At 40.5% G+C, this 17,529-nt stretch overlaps 1 protein-coding gene across 1 annotated transcript in view; it reads left to right on the forward strand.

Annotated features, from left to right (window-relative positions):
- Positions 1 to 16,528, forward strand: part of Tex14 (testis expressed 14, intercellular bridge forming factor) — a 68,437-nt gene extending 51,909 nt beyond the window's left edge. The window contains exons 25-32 of the mRNA XM_048365533.1: positions 1,773 to 1,869; positions 3,261 to 3,335; positions 6,502 to 6,579; positions 7,967 to 8,066; positions 11,190 to 11,282; positions 13,792 to 13,901; positions 15,012 to 15,063; positions 16,466 to 16,528. Coding sequence (XP_048221490.1) covers positions 1,773 to 1,869; positions 3,261 to 3,335; positions 6,502 to 6,579; positions 7,967 to 8,066; positions 11,190 to 11,282; positions 13,792 to 13,901; positions 15,012 to 15,063; positions 16,466 to 16,502 — 642 coding nt within the window. The 3' untranslated portion in view covers positions 16,503 to 16,528. The remainder of the gene's footprint in view (positions 1 to 1,772; positions 1,870 to 3,260; positions 3,336 to 6,501; positions 6,580 to 7,966; positions 8,067 to 11,189; positions 11,283 to 13,791; positions 13,902 to 15,011; positions 15,064 to 16,465) is intronic.
- Positions 16,529 to 17,529: the final 1,001 nt, after the last annotated feature.

Raw genomic sequence — 17,529 nt, forward strand, 5'->3', positions numbered from 1 at the left:
TTCATTTTCAACATAGTGTCCAATGAGTACCATTGCTGCATTTATTCCCCCTTTTGTCTCTCCAGTTCTATGTCTCCCCTTACATTCTCAAAGATGTATAAACAAATATACAGAACAAAAAGGAAAGAAAGCAAAAAAGAAAAAACCTTTTTTCATTTCCTCGAGTTCATTTGATAACTATTGAATATTTTGTATGATCAGATGCTCATAGGCATTGTGTCTTTCTGTTCTCTATAAGTTTTACTTGGTCTCTCCCTTTTTTGAGTGCCTGAACTGATAACCTGCAGGAGAAACAATTATACACTACCTTCTTTTCTTCTCATTCAACCTTCTTTCTTTTTTTTTCTTCTCTTTGTCATATTTTACACATATAGTCTCTTTAAGAAAACTACAGGTTTCTTTATATTGATTAGTAAAAAAGAATAACCTTTTGGCTTACTGGGCATCAATAGTTTATGCCTGTAATCCTAGCTACTCAGGAGGCTGGGCTCTGAGGATTGTGGTTCAGTCAGCCAAGGTAGGAAAGTCCATGAGCTGGGGCTGGGGATATGGCCTAGTGGCAAGAGTGCCTGCCTCATATACATGAGGCCCTGGGTTCGATTCCCCAGCACCACATATACAGAAAATGGCCAGAAATGGCGCTGTGGCTCAAGTGGCAGAGTAGCTAGCCTTGAGCAAAAAGAAGCCAGGGACAGTGCTCAGTCCTGAGTCCAAGCCCCAGGACTGGCCAAAAAAAAAAAAAAGCTGGAATGGAGATGTGACTCTAGTGGTAGAGTTCTAGCCCTGAGCAAAAAAGCTCAAGGATAGCACCAAGGCCTTGAGTTCAAGCTCCAGATCCTGAGTTCAAGCTCCTAGTACACACACACACACACACACACACACACACACACACACACACACACCAGTCAACCCTTGTTACAGGGGAGTTTCAAGGTGGAAATCACCTAAATAATTAAAATCAGCCAGGTACACTTGTAGTCCTAGCTACTCAAGAGGCTGAGATCTTAGGATCTGGGTTTGAAACTAGCTCAGGCAGACAAAACCTCTATACTCTTATCTCTAATTAGCTAGCAAAAAAGCCAGAACTTGAGGTGTGGGTCAAGTAGAAGAGAATCAGCCATGAGCAAAATAGCCAAGTAAGAACTTGAAATTCTGAGTTTAAACCCAAGTATTGCTCCCCCCTCTAAAAAAATCCCCACAACTTTTTTGACTGACTTGACCTTCTATGATTTTTTTTTTTAGTACTCAATGGAAAATTAATTGCTCACTTGGGAAGTAAAGAAATGACATGGGGTTGGCAATATGGCCTAGTGATAGAGTGCTTGCCTTGTATACATGAGGCCCTGGGTTCCATTCCTCAGCACCACATATATAGAAAAAGCTGGAAGTAGTACTGTGGCTCAAGTGGTAGAGTGCAAGTCTTGAGCAAAAAGAAGCCAGGAACAGTGCTTAGGCCCTGACTGAATTCAAACCCCAGGAATGGCAAAAAAAAATGACATGGAACTTTATGCTTTCACTCAATAAACTGTCCGTTGAGCAAATCCTAAGTGCAAGCTGCTAGATTTTGTCCTCTGCTAGGCATCCATATGTTTGAGACATAGGCCCTGCCTCAAAGTTGAGTGCTAAGGAAGCAGAGGGGTAAGAAGGCTTCCTAGAGGAAGAGACAGGTTATGTGACTTTGACTTGCTGAATAAAATAAAAGGAAATGATAGACATCTATATCTGCCTTTTTATTCAATACATGTGTCAGTTATCATGACTATGTCTTACAGAAAAGATTGTCTGCATGTACTGTGGCTAACTCCTCTAGCATGACTACAATAACTGGCACATCAACCCATGCTACCCAGAGAAGAAGCCTCCCCAAAGGTACTCTGTGTTTAATATCAAAGAAATGCATACTAGTAAACCGACTAAAAGAAGCTTAAATTGATGTCCATCAGTTTTTGAACCAATCCAGTGAGTTCAAACAAATGATGTTTCCCTCCTCCCCCCTACCCATTATAAAAGTAAAACTACTCATTCTAGAAAATTTGGAGAATAAAAACTTAAAAAAGAAAACAGCCATTTTACCCTACTGTAAGTTTTAATATGTACTAGTTTAATGCCATATCTTTTCAGTAGTTTTGAAAATATATAATTTTTTTTAGCATTGTTGAGCTCGTGTTGCATTTCAGTTCTAGACTGTTTTCTTCTCTGTTGATGACATAGTTTCGTTTTCTTACCAGTGAGTTCCAGATCAATGAATTCAATGAACATAGATGAAAACTATTTGGGGAAAAAAAAGATTGAATTTGTACTGAACATATACAAGCTTTTTTTTTGTCCTTTTCCCTAAATAGTATAATATCTATTTATCTAGCTTTTATGTTTTATTAGGTATTATAAGCAATCTAGTGATGATTTAAAGTGTATGAGAGGATGTGTACAGGTTACATACAAAAACTATTTTATGTAAATAATTTGAACACCTACAGATTTTGTTATCCATGAGAATGAGAGACCCAAGAACCAGTCCTCTGCAGGTACCAAAGGATAACTATATTTTAAGGATTTTTCTTTTGTTATCAACTATGTATAAGTATATATATGTATAATAGCTGCATCATTGTCCATTCTGTATATGCTTAACTATCTCTTATATTGTTTTCCAATTATTGCTTCTTACACATAAATCATATCTGTACTTCTGATCTTTTCCTTAGGACAGATTCTTAGAAACCAATTTTCAAATCAGAGGTTTTGAGAGTGTTAACAGCTCTTGAGGCTTATTGTTTTTGTTGCATTAATTTTAATGTCTATGTTTTTAGTAGGACTCTTAAAACTTCCCTCAGGGGAACAAGGATTTTGTGAGTTAGGTTAAGAGGTTTTATTATATTATAATTGAGCATTTGTAGCAGGACCCATAGTATGATTGCTCCTGTATCTCCTGGCTTGATTATCTGTAAGGAAAGGGCTTCCCACTTTGTGCTTTTGTCCTGGCTGCTCCAGAATCTTGTATCCCTCCAACAACCATGACTCAGAGAGTGCTCTACACTTAGGAATTTGTACCTTAATTAAAAGATCCTTAGGAAGAGAGGGGAACAAATAAGCAGTGCTGGAATAAAAAGGATAAGTAGTAAAGGCACATGTAAGGCTGTTATGTAAAAGACTTCCTTCTTTAAAAAATTTATTCTTCATAGTCAAGTCTATGGGAAACTGAGAAAATGCGACTTAGGACCAAGAAGATGTTGTCATTTTCTCCTTTATCTTTTTTTAAGAACTAGTGGAAGCCATCTCACAGCATCACATTGATGAGCTACCACCACCATCTCAGGAGCTACTTGATGAGATTGGTAAGGTATATTCAATATAAAATCTACTCCTTGATCCTGCAAGTAGGTTATGGTCACTGATCATGATACAATTTGTCTGTATCAGGTCAGAGCACTAGTACAAAACACTCTGAAGGTCTGGTTGAATATATAAAATTTAGAAAGAGGCTGCCTGCAATAACTGGCTCATATCTCTTCATCATGTTCACTTAAAGGGTTATGATAATGATTCTAAAGGAGAAAAAAAGTCAAATTGTTTGTGATGGTGAACTTCTTTGATTAAAGGAGTTCTCATCGCCTTTTCTTTTCTTTTTTTTTTTAATATTAGTTACTTATTTATTGTCAAAGTGATGTAGAAAGGAGTTACAGTTTCATACGTAAGGCCATGGGTACATTTCTTGTACTACTTGTTATCTCCTCCCTTATTCGCCTTTCCTCCTTTCTCCTCTTCTTCTTTTTTTTTTTTCCTAGTCCTGGGGCTTGAACTCAGGGCCTGAGCACTGGCCCTGGCTTCTTTCTGCTCAAGGCTAGCACTCTACCACTTGAGCCACAGCGTCACTTCTGGCTTTTTCTATATATGTGGTGCTGAGGAATCGAAACCACGGCTTCATGTATGTTAAGGCAAGCACTCTACCACTAGGCCATATTCCCAGCCCTTCTCATCTCCTTCTCACATGTATATAGCCATTTCTTGGCTGCCTGCTCAGACCAAGACAATTTTTCATTTCAGTTTCATTTATTTCATTTTTGCAGAAGGGTATTGAAACTCCTTTCTAAAAGCAGGAAAGTAGTGGGAATAGAACATAAGACCAGAAATTTTCATTTTAGGTAGATTGAATAGTATCAATTTTATTTGCAGCTGGACTGATTCTTGAAGTATTTTAAATGGTTATAGAGACATTCAGGGGCAGGTGGTCTGCAGCCTCTAAGCCTGACCTACCAGCCCCTCACCTTTAGAGGCCTCTCCTTAGACTTATGATGGTTCAATTTAGTTCTTTCTATAGAGCCTTCGGAGAATTTTCTGAGTCGGGTACTAGTCAGTTTTCAAGATCTGAGGTTTTGTGTCGGATAAGAAATGAGAATTTAATGGTTTAACTCAAGGGACAGCTACACCATATGCTCTCATAAACCTCAGACCCTGTCCTATAGCCTAATGAACTTGGTTAGAGTCAGTTAAGGCTGCCAGAGCCGCCTTTGAGGATTTTTTCTTTATCTGAACCTAAGGCTCTGTACCTTAGGCAAGTGCTCTACTACTGGACTGTACCCCACGTCTTATAGGTCCTTTCCTGCCCTACTGAAACCCTCTCCCAGTGATACAGGGTTGTTGGGGCTGGGCTCTCAGGGCCAACACTCTGCCCTGATTTCCACCTCCTGAGACTTTCTAGGTATTTCTTGCAAATTCTACCTTCCTAAGTGCTTTTCTTAAAATAATGGTGCAATTTTGACATATCCTGTTGAGGTAGATTCTTAACATTTGTTCTTCAGCCATGGCTTCAGGCTTCTTTGCAGTTTGACCATGACTGCTACTTTGCCTCTGGATCCTGTTGTCTTCTCTCTGTAGTTACAGTTGAACTCTCCTTATACCTCCCCAATTTCAGCAACTGTAGTCCAAGGCTTTTTTCTAAGCTCAAGCCTTGTGGCACTGTTGTACCCCATCACAGACTGCAAAAACCTTCCTATATTTTATTTATAGTCATTATTTTGGCCACATTTCTAGGTGATGTCTGTACTTTGAGTGGGTCAGTAATTTTCCAGAAAGATTTAAGAGTAGAGGGTACCTGAGTAGTTTTTCCTGGCCTACTCATCCAATTGTATATAAACATTCTTCCATTTCCCTGGGATGTCACCTGCTATTTTATTTATTTATTTATTTATTTATTTTTGCCAGTCCTGGGACTTGAACTCGAGGCCTGGACACTGTCCCTTAGCCTCTTTGTGCTTGAGGCTAGCATTCTACAACTTGAGCCACAGCACCACTTGTGGTCTTTTCTGTTTATGTGGTACTGAGGAATCGAACCCAGGGCTTCATGCATGCACTCTACTAAGTCACATTCCCAGCCCACATACCTACTCCTTTGGAGGCCCCACATGGAAAACTCTAGCTTCCTGACAGGGATCTAAAGAGAAAGGTCCTTTACAACTGTAGGACATAGTTAATTATTTAAGAACAACAAGGGGTTATTGTTAATAGGGATGCAAATAATTTTTCTATTTCATGTAATATTGAATTATCTTTTTTAGGTCCTCTTGCTGGCCAAGAGCTGTCAGGTAGGGATGTTATCCTATATTGCAGTAAGGGTACCCACCTGCATCTGCTCAGAATACACCCATGCCTGTGAGTTTAGGGTGGCCTGCCTGTGCTTCACACAGCTGTCTCTCTGCTCTGATGTGCTGTGTTCTGAGGCGTGCCTCACAAATGTAGAATAGCTACTGAGTTTAGCAGATGTTTATCTTGATCTAGTGCATTTCTTCAGAAACTGGAAATAGTGATATAGTTCACCACCTGTTGTTCTATGGTTAAACAGTATGACATATAGACCAGCACCGATGATGATGGAACACTTGTACTGCTCTGCAGTTGAGAGAGTATAACAGAAATTAGGAGCATAAAACTTAGAGCTGGACTCCCTGGATTCAAATCTCAATTCCCCCATTTATTCCTGTGATTTTAGGCAGGTTGCTTAACCTTACTTTCCTCTTCTGTTAAACAGGAGTCACAATGCTGCAGTCAATCTCATAGGGTTGGTGTAAGATTGCGAACATTAATGCTGTGTTCGTGTACATAAGTGCTTAGAAACCATGTCTGCTGTACAGAGCTCCTCAGGTGTTACCTGTCTTCTTCATTATCACCATCATTTATCATCATCAATATTTTTTATCTTGAGTATTGTTCAGGATTTTGTTTTACTTGAATAATTTCTTTCTAACACAGAATGCTCTAGAGCAGTGGTTCTCAAACTTAGGCTTTATAATTACCTAAAAGCCTTAAAACACAAGTTATTGAAGCACGCTGGCAGAGTTTCAGACTTCATCGATCTGGAATGAGGCCTGAGAATTTGCATTTCTAACAAGTTCCCGGATTATGCCAATGCTGCTTGTCTGAGGACTGCCCCTTGAGAACGAACCACTACTCTGGAGGAATGGTGTGATGTGGAATGAGTTACCTTCTGCTTTTGTACTGTGACAGAGCAACTGAAGCAGCAGCAGGCCTCAGCCACAGTGTCACATGTGAACACAGCATGTGATCCAAGGGTCACTGAAAATGGTGAGCTAATTGCCCAGATCTTTTTTCATGATTTTTTGAAACATTTCTTCTCTTTTCTATTAGCATATATTACTTATACAAATGGACTTCATTCTGGTATTCTTTTATCAAATCCACTCTTATCTTACTCTCTACTTTAAAATGATTTTGTTGTTTTGTTTGTGTATATGAAGCACTTTAATCATATTCATTGCCCCTTCCTCTTACCTATCCTGCTCCTGCTGTCCCTCTTCCAAACAGTTTTCCTTTACACTCCTGCCATTCCTTTTCCCCTCGTTTTTGTTTTGTTTCTCTTTTTTTTTTTGAGAGAGAGAGAACATGTGATGTTTGTGTTTCTCAATCTTGCTTATGTCACTTGACATGGTGATTTCTAATTCTCTCCATTTTTCTGAAGACAACACAATTTCATTCTTTTCTATACCTGAATAATCAAGTTCTTGCTGTGATTCTGTCCTTGACAATGTAGACATGGGGTGGGGTGAGAATGTGACTGTGAGGTTGGGCACAGTTCCTTCTCCTGCCAACAGTTACTTTTGTATGGCAAACTGTTACAGTCTTTGAGCATCACTTCTTCCTATCTTTAAAGTGGGAGTAATTCCTATTTCATGATGTGCATAATAGCTTCATATTCAGTGCCTGGTGTATTGTAAAACACTTCTCAAATGTTATTCCTCTTTCCTTTATAGGACTGTGGTTGAGATGAAATAAGAAAATTCTTGCTATACATTAGAGAGCACATCCCTTTTCCACCCAAATTTCTTCCCTAGTTTTTACTGAAAAGTGAATCCTCAATCAGTGAGTCCTCAAAGTAAATTTATACCATCTGTTTTCAGATCACTTCTTTTTTAAAAGTTTTTTAAAATACTATTTCGCAGTACTGGGGAATTGAATTCAGGGCTTCACATTTGGTAGACCTAAGCTGTACTACTTGATCTATGCTAAAGTCCTTATTTCCTCTTTCATGTGTCCTGTCTTTCCTCTGCTTTCTCCCCTCTCTCTGAACCTTGGCACAGACTTGGTTTCCTGTAGCTTTACCTGGCACCAAGAAGGTCCTAAGACCCCAGAAGCAGCTGCTGTAAATACAGGTGTCCTGTGGTCTGCCACCTGGTATCATGGGAAGAGAGGAGCTGATGTATTGCATACTTTGGAGAGGCTTTGCCAATTTTCTTTGTAATAATAAAATGATATCTCTCCTCTTTTTTCTCTCTGTCTCTCGCCTCTCTCCCCTGTCTTTCTCTTCCTTCTCTCTCCTTTCCCTCTCCCTAGCCCCTCCACCTCTACATTTTATGGCAATATTGAGATACTTGAACTCAAAGTCTCACATTTGCTAGACTCGTGCATTACCACTGGATCATGCCCCTACAATTAATTCTTTCAACTGTTTTAGATCAAAAGCATTTGGAGGAACAAGAAGCTGTCAGTAATAAAGAAGATAGCAGTTTGCTTTGGACCAAAGAAAATCAGGACCTAGAAGAGGACACAGAGAGGTAACAATAAAAGCTAGACTTTCAAAAGGATTTAAAGAGTTGTGCTTTCTTTTCTTTTTTGTTGGTTGTGTGGCTGGCTTGAGCTCAGGGCCTGGCCTCTGTCCCTGAGCTTTTTTGCTCAAGGCTAGTGCTCTACCAATTTGAGCCACAGCTCTACTTCCAATTTTCTGGTGGTTAATTGAAGATGAAGGGCTCATGAATTTTCTTGCCTGGGCCGGCATCAAACCACAATCCTCAAGTCTGAGACTCCAGAGTAGCTAGGATTATAGGCATGAACCACTAGTGCCCAGCCCTGCATTTTTAATTTTCTGTTTTACTATTGGTAAATAGTAGAAGGGTAAACTGCCTTTTTACAGGGATTTTTGGTCTTTTAAAAATATTTAAATTGGGCTGGAAATATGGCTTAGGGGCAAGAGTGCTTGCCTCGTATACATGAAGCCCTGGGTTTGATTCCCCAGCACCACATATATACAGAAAATGGCCAGAAGTGGTATTGTGGCTCAAGTGGTAGAGTGCTAGCCCTCAGTGCTCAGGCCCTGAGTTCAAGCCCCAGGACTGGCAAAAAAAAAAATTTAAATTGTGCACAGAACGTTAGAATGAAGAACTGAGCACAGAACTGTTTTTTTTTTGTTTTTTTTTTTGCCAGTCCTGGGCCTTGGACTCAGGGCCTGAGCACTGTCCCTGGCTTATTTTTGCTCAAGGCTAGTACTCTGCCACTTGAGCCACAGCACCACTTCTGGCCGTTTTCTATATATGTGGTACTGGGGAATCAAACCCTGGGCTTCATGTATACGAGGCAAGCACTCTTGCCACTAGGCCATATTCCCAGCCCCCACAGAACTGTTCTTGTGTGAGTGAAATTCAATGATCTAGGAAAGAGGCAACCAGTCAAAAAAGGAGACAGCCAGTCTGCAAAATTCAAAGTTAGCCCATAAAAGCCTGACCCCAACCCTATATGGGCACAGCAGCATAAATGTTTTCCTTGTACTTGCCTGACCAACTGTTTTCCCTTAAACTATGTCCTAATAAGTCTTTGCTTTCTCTTAAAAAGGAAGTTTTATGTGATAAATGCATAGACAAGTTAGCATTTTAAGTGTATGGTAAAATAGTGTTAAGCATATGGATAGTTCCTGACTTAGGATGGTCCAACTTGATTTTTTTTTAACTTTATGATGTTGCAAATACAGTGCACATTCAGTTAAAACCATACTTTCAATTTTCGTCTTTTTCTGGGCTAAAAAAAATACGTGGTATGAAGCCTAGCATCTGTGGCTCACACTTATAATCCTAGCTACTAAGGAGGCTGAGCTCTGAGAATCACGGTTCAAAGCCAGTCCAGGCAGGAAAGTCCGTGAGACTCTTATCTCCAATAAACTACTCAGAAAAAGCCAGAAATGACACTATGGCTCAAGTGGTAGAGTGCTAGCCTTGTGCACAGAGGCTCAGGGGCAGTGCTCAGGCCTTGAGTTCAAGCCCCAAGCCTACCCAAAAAAGAAAAATGTGGCACGATACTCTAAATGTTGGCCAGTGGCAATGAACCATAGCTGAATGGATGAATGACTGAAATCCTAACAACAGCATACTGTGTTCCTAAGCTATGCTGTAGGTAGGTAGTAGGAATACTGAAAAATGCATTTTCAGTTGGTTAATATTTACACTGGATTTATCAGGTTATAACCTCATCATAAATTAAGGAATATCTAACACGTGTGCCACTGAACTCTAGAACTTTTCATTTTGCAAATTTGAAACTTTTTTTTTGGCCAGTCCTGGGCCTTGAACTCAGGGCCTGAGCACTGTCCCTGGCTTCTTTTTGCTCAAGGCTAGCACTCTGCCACTTGAGCCACAGCGCCACTTCTGGCCGTTTTCTATATATGTGGGGCTGAGGAATCAAACCCAGGGCTTCATGTATATGAGGCAAGCACTATTGCCACTAGGCCATATTCCCAGCCCTCACCTAAGTTTTAGAGAAACACAAGATCTAAGTTTTACACTTGTATCATTCCTAGTCTTGACCTTACAGAACCTTAGGAGAAGCACACAGAATGCTATTAGCTGCAAATGATAGAATACCACCATCACACTTAACATGAGTTTTTCTTTTTTAGTAAAAGATCTATTGGTGGCAGGGCTCTGCCTGTACCACTAGGGAACTAGGGACTTAGGCTCTTTTTTTTTTTTTTTTGTCCTTCTCATCTATTGCCCTTGACATATTAGCATTTGTTTTTGGCTTGTCATCTCTGATTGCAAAAATGCTGATGTCCACACACTAGATAGAGATAACAGGGTGGGACAAAGGAATATGTCAGCCAAATCTGCCCCTTGTTTCTCCACTCTTGTGCAAGTACTGAGGCTTACTTAAGCTCAGGATCTGGATGCTGTCTCTGAGCTTTTTTATCCAAGGCTGGTGCTCTACCGCTTGTGGCTTTTTGGCAGTTAATTGGAAATAGTCTCATGGCCTTGCCTGCTTGGGCTGCAGTCTTCAGATCTCAGCCTGTTTCTTTTTATCTGGAAGGCAAAATCTTTCGCATAGATTTGTCGTTAGTGGTGATGGTGATGGTGATGAGGCTTGAGCTTAGGGCCTATGCACTGTCCCTGAACTCTTTTGCTCAAGGCTAGCACTCTACCACTTTGAGCTACTGTTCCACTTCTGGTTTTTGAGTAGTTAGTTGGTCATTAGAGTCTCATGGGGCCTTTTCTGCCTGTGCTGGCTTGGAACCTCAGTCCTTAGCTCTCAGCCTCCTGAGTTGATAGGGTTTACAGGCATGAGCCACTGGCACCCAGTTCTCAGGCCTTCTTAAAACACCTTAAGAGCATCTTCTAGACCTAGAGAAGTTTGTAGTACAAAATAACAAACTAATTTAATGACCTGGAATTGAGACTGAGTTGGCATGGCACTTTGGAGGGGTTTGATCTCAAGGATGCAGAGACTTTTGTCAAGGGGCTAATTACTATTTTAGTGCACATGTGAATTGGATGTAAGTAATCGCTGTGATCTCATCAAGCTCTCATTTTCTCAGTGAAAATACCAGTTTTAAGGTCCCTTCTACTCTGAGTGTTTTGCTTCCTTGTCAAGGGAGGAAAATGACTTTGGTCGCATTCTCTTCACTTGCCTTTGGACAGAGCTCACTCTACTCTCGACGAGGAGCTGGAAAGATGGCTGCAGCCCCCCAAGGAGAGCACGGAGCTACAGGACCCGACTAAGGGCTCTACAAGGTTATTGTTCCCTGTTAGGAAATACTTTTCTTCTTGTTGTTGTACAGAGAAGACTCCCCACAAAATTTATTATATACCTAAGGTGTAGGAACATTCAAATCATTTTCTTTCAGAAAAGAAGCCAGGGACAGTGCTCAGGCCCTGAGTTCAAGCCCTAGGACTGGCAAAAAGAAAAGTAAAGAAAAGAAAAAGAAAATGGAACTAGGTTTTAGACTCAGAGATGATTATCTGGTGATGACATTACTGTGCTGTAGATAAGCCAGTCCTGATTCCATCTGTGTGTACTTTTACACTTGCCTCCTTCCTCCAACCCTTCAAGATACTGATGAGCAGATTGATATGAGTATAGAGAGAACCCTGTAAGACTGATGTGTTTGGGCCCTGCCTCAACCTTTTTAGACGTCATTTGAATTAAATCAGAAAAAGCATGTTTCTGGAATTTTACACAACCTAAATCTGGGAATGATCATTAAGGTGATGCGTGATAGAATGAGGATCCAAAATGTGTTTGACAAGTAGAAATGTTAGAAACTATAAAGGATAAAAGTAAAGACAGGTGCAGTAGCACGTATCTGCAAGTCTCACCTACTCAAAAGGCTGAGAAGGGAGCCTAGTAGTTTGAGGCCAGCCTAGGCAAAATAGGTAGACCTCATATGGATATTAGATGACAGATAGACAGACAGATAGATATAAGAGATCAAAATGTTTTAGATACAAAAATAGAATATGAAGGGGCTGGGAATATGGCCTAGTGGTAGAGTGCTTGCCTTGCATATATAAAACCCTGGGTTCCACATAGATAGAAAAATCCAGAAGTGGCACTGTGGCTCAAGTGGTAGAGTGCTAGCTGTGAGCAAAAAGAAACCAGGGACAGTGCTCAGGCCCTGAGTTCAAGCCCCAGGACTGGCAAAAAAAAAATTGAATATGGAACACCTGGCTTGACAGGAGAATTCTTATTGGAAAGCTCTACTCACTATCATTACAGTTAGAGCAGGAAGTCTTAGCATGTATACTGGGACATACTGCATTTTATGTGTATGTGTTTGTGATAGTACTGGGGCTTGAATCCAGGACCTCATGCTCTCACTTGGCTTTTCCACCCAAGGCTGGCACCCTACCACTTGAGTCACACCTCCACTTCTGGCTTCTTGCTGGTTAATTGGAGATTAGAGACTCACAAACTTTTCTGCCAGGCTAGCTTCAGACCTTTGGTGTCAGGTCTCAGCCTCCTGATTAACTAGAAGCTGCCAGCACTTGGAAGAAACATAAAAATTTCTGAAGGATAGACAGGACTCTGAGTCCTCAGGTCAGCACAATTACTGAATTAAGCGCAGTCTATCATTAATGCCAGACAGACAGCACAGGTAATGTGCTTTTCAGATGACTCTTAGGACACAATGTGGAGCTCCTTCCAGCTGTCACATTTTTTAAACAGAAATTAACAAACGGAAGAGGGTGGCCACAGAATGGCCATAGGGCTAGAAACTTGGTCATGAAAACAGCTGAAGGAGCTGGGGCAACTCAGTCTGAGAAGAGCAGATGGAGTGGAGAATTTGCTAGCTTCCTTAAATACCTGAAATTCTGTAAAGTGAAGAGAATCAGCTTACTCCCTTCTGCCCGGAGGACAGAACTGCTGACTAGAAATTACACAATGACAGATTTTTACTCAGTAAAGTACAAACTGTCTAATACAAACAGCCATCAGATAGGGGGAACAGCTGTCTTTTCACTTACTTCAGTAACGGCTGCTGCGACTCAGGCAGAGGCAGAAGTAGAAGATAATCCAAAAGCCTCATTGGGTTCTTCTGTCCATCATCCTCTCTTTTGTCTCTCCAGCCCAGCCCCACCCTTCTCTCTTAGCTCTAGAGGTTGCAGCCTGGCCTCTGCTCATGCTGGTATACAGCACTAACCTCTAGAGTGTTACTTTGGTTTAGCCAGCGTCTCTTGAGCACTGACAAGGAGCACTGCTGGGCTGAAGGTACAAAGAGGGATCCATGTCTCTGCCTTAAGGAGTTCAGAGCTAAGTGGAAGAGATGGCTCTTGTTTCATAGTTTAACAAATGTGGTCTTGACCTGTGAGATCCTTAAATTATTTAGACATTTCATATCTAAGGGAGTTTAAACGTGGTAACATGGTGATTTTGACAGAGATACTAATTGTAACAAATAAAATATGGAGTGTTTTTATTTTTCCTTTGAGGCTAGTGGCTAAAAGTAGAATCTAATTAAGTAAGCCATCTAGGTCAGATCTTAGCTCTAGGACTTAGTAGGTTGCTAACCCTCTATGCCTCAGTTTCCTCATCAAAAGTGGGGATAGTAGTAGGAACTGCATCATGTAATTGTTATGAGAATTGAGTTACCATACGTTATAACACTTAAACCAACAACTGGCCCATAGAAGAAAGAACACCACTATGCTGCTGATTACTACAGATTATCTTTGAAGTTCGGTCCTGGTCCCCTGGCTGTTAGGCATAAAATTTTAATCCTTTAAATCATTGTTATTAAAGGGAGACAGAAAACAAGGATCAAGAAGCTGATGAAAGGAAGAGAAAATGGAAAGAGAACATTAATCCAGAAAGAAGGAAGTCAGAGAGCTTTTTAGGGACTTCTGAAGATGGTATGAATGAATGTTTCTTCCTATCTTTTGACACTTTCTTTTCCTTGCAGTTCAGCCCAGGTTTTCTAGCCAGTCATAGCTTTATCACAAAAACAGTAATAATGTCAAATTTTATTTTAAATAAAATTTAATCAGCCAGTCTTACCATCATTAGGTTGTACAATGTCTGGAGAGATATTTTGCTCCTAATTGTCTAACATCTTAGCCTCACACAGATACTGTAAATCCGATAAGAAATCATGTATTATCAAACTTAAATGAAGCTTACCAATAATGAGAAAATTACAAATTAACCTAAATTTCAAAACTATTTTGATGGAACTATTTAGATATGCCATTTACAAATAATGCCATCCTATATTTAAGGTCCTTCTACTTAGAAAGTTAGAGACATTAGCTCTTTTAGGTCTAATATCCTTTTCATCCTGTCCCCATTGCTACTCATTCTCCTCCTTCCTCTGTCACAGGATGCTGACCCTAATGGGTCGCATTTCCCTGGCTATCTGTTAGCCAATGAGAGGCTCTTGCTGGAGACCAGAGAGCAGGGGAAGAGTTAGGGTATTTACTTTCCCTCTATGCTTGTTTAAGTGCCTTGTGTCTGGTAGAAGTAGTGTCCCTCCACAGTACAGCCTTATTAAGACTGTCCTTCCTAGTTTCTGCTGTCTCTTCTGTCTCTCTCTAAGGGTTCCTTGCCCTCAGTCCCTTCAGACTTAGGCTCCCCACTGTTACCAGTCCCTAGTTGCTTTGCCATTTCCTGTTTTCCCCCTTTACTGTAACTGAACCTTTATAGATGTACTAGCCACAATTACATTTTGTTTCTTCCAGAACTCTAACTGGCCTAGAGCCCCAGGTGTATGGGCATTTAACTAGGAATGAATTCACTGAGAAGATAATTCAGGGTCTTAGTGAAGTAATGTGACTAATATCTTTGCTGTGGCAAGGAGTTATAGAATGTTAAGAGAGGAAGCCATCAACTGATTTTTGAAAAATTCTCTATAGAACAGTACACTAAATTAAAGAAATCACTAATGTGAATTCTGATACTCTTTGACCTAGAAAGTAATCCATTTTTTTCTCTTTTTTTTTTCTCTCTCTGATACATCCATCAAGATGAACTAAAACCCTGTTTTTGGAAGCGACTAGGTTGGTCTGAACCATCCAGGTAATAAGATATCATGTTCATAGATCAGAGTTTACTCTTTCTAGATAACATGAGCAGAATTAAAACACTAATGATAAATACTTGAACTCAGACCATGTTGCTCAATCTATATAGTTATAAATATTAAATATTTTTATCTTTAAGAAGTTATACAAAGGGGTTTTAATTCACTGAAGCAGTTTATGAATACAGTGAATTTTAATTAATGTCACCTCTTTCAACATTCTTACCCATGCCTCCCATCCCCCCCATTCCCTTGCTTGTCTTAATTTTAGGTTATATATTGATTATTTTTTGCAATTTAACAAAGCAGTTTCTGTGTACAATGTATCTTTTTTTTTTGGCCAGTCCTGGGCCTTGGACTCAGGGCCTGAGCACTGTCCCTGGCTTCTTCCCACTCAAGGCTAGCACTCCGTCACTTGAGCCACAGCGCCGTTTCTGGCCGTTTTCTGTATATGTGGTCCTGGGGAATCGAACCTAGGGCCTCGTGTATCCGAGGCAGGCACTCTTGCCACTAGGCTATATCCCCAGCCCTGTACAATGTATCTTGATCTGTGTCACCCTGCAACATCTTCACCTCCCCTTCAACCCACCCCTTCCTTTATACTTCTCAATTCTGTCATATACACAATGAATTCTTACCTGCATTCTCCCACCTTCCCCCTTCATTCTTCTCTATCCCTCTCCCCTTGGCCCCATTTTCCCCTCTTCCAGTTACTCATTTCCTGGTACTTCTCTTGTTGAGCTTTGACTTAGTCTTTTAAAAGAATTATACTATTTGCACCCTCCATAGAGTTTATTAGAGTTCAGCTATGTTTTAATAGTTAATTAACAAGAAAGGTGCAATTAAAAGTGGTAGAGTCAACACAAGAATAGTTTCCATGTGGAAGATGCTGTAAGTTACTTTACAGCCATCTTAATTCCCATGATACATTATTGATCATAATCTCCCTGGATTATAAAGACTCCAAAATCCCTTTCCCTTGAATTTTGTTGAAATAAAGAAGATGTTTGTGTCTTTTCAAAAAATACTCTTGGGCCTAGAAATGTAGATCAGTGGTAAGAGTGATGGCCTAGCATGTGTTAGGTCCTGGGTTCAATCCTCAGCACTATTTGAAAAAAAGTTGTTTTTTTTTTTTGGCCAGTCCTGGGCCTTGGACTCAGGGCCTGAGCACTGTCCCTGGCTTCTGTTTGCTCAAGGCTAGCACTCTGCCACTTGAGCCACAGCGCCACTTCTGGCCATTTTCTGTATATGTGGTGCTGGGGAATCAAACCCAGGGCCTCATGTATATGAGGCAGGCACTCTTGCCACTAGGCCAGATCCCCAGCCCCTGAAAAAAAGTTTTAAGAATACCTTTCAATTCAAAATTATCTTTTTGTCCTTTAAAACACGTGCATATAGGATAATCGTGTTGGATCAGAGTGACTTGTCAGACTGAATGGAACTGGACCATATTTGGATCCAACCCGACTTTGATCATCTTGGTTATGACATCCTTTCTTCTCTCAGCTGCTCAGTTACCATCAGGGCAGTCGTTCCAAGTTCTGCAACTCACATTTCAGCTGCACGGAAGACATAATGGTCGGACTCTGTCTGTGGGCAGCACATTTAACCATTTGTTCTCAGAGTTCTAAAAAGTACAAAGTGTTGTGTTCAGAATGTCTTTTGGTTTTAATGATGTGAAATTTTGAAAACTTTTAACTCTTGTTATGTAATAAAACATTTGCTTTTTAGTGTGCTTGCCTATTATACATGAAGCCCTGGGTTCGATTCCTCAATACCACATAAACAGAAAAGCGGAAAGTGGTGCTGTGGCTCAAGTGGTAGAGTGCTAGCCTTGAGCAAAAGCAGCTCAGGGACGATTCCCTAAGTTCAAGCCCCAGGACTGGCAAATTAAAAAAAAAGTTTACTTTTAATACTAAGTTAAGTACCAGTTGTGTAAGATTTATTTACGTATTTGAGTTTAGGAATCAGGGAGAGGAAGTGCCACCCAAAGATACTTCAGTGTCTAAGGTTCCGTAGCTTCTGCTACCATATTTCACCAGTCATCTTCTTTATAACAGAAATACCACCTTGGTGCCCTAGCTAGCATTGCTCCATTCCAGCTAGAAGCAGCCTAGTAGGAAATAAGAATAAAATCCTAGGGCTGGGAATATGGCCTACTGGCAAGAGTGCTTGCCTTGTGTACATGAAGCTGAAGCCCTGGGTTCAATTCCCCAGCACCACATATATAGAAAATGGCCAGAAGTGGCGCTGTGGCTCAAGTGGCAGAGTGCTAGCCTTGAGCAAAAGGAAGCCAGGGACAGTGCTCAGGCCCTGAGTTCAAGGCCCATGACTGGCAAAAAAAAAAAAAAAGAATAAAATTCTAAGCTATTTGAATGAACTCTTTAAGGGAACATCATCATCTCCATAGATTTTGGATTATGTATTGGCAGAATGAAATTGTGGTTAAGTCTAAGATCACA

The sequence above is a fragment of the Perognathus longimembris genome, chromosome 17 (genome assembly GCF_023159225.1).
Source record: "Perognathus longimembris pacificus isolate PPM17 chromosome 17, ASM2315922v1, whole genome shotgun sequence".
In the NCBI taxonomy this organism is placed as follows: domain Eukaryota; kingdom Metazoa; phylum Chordata; class Mammalia; order Rodentia; family Heteromyidae; genus Perognathus; species Perognathus longimembris.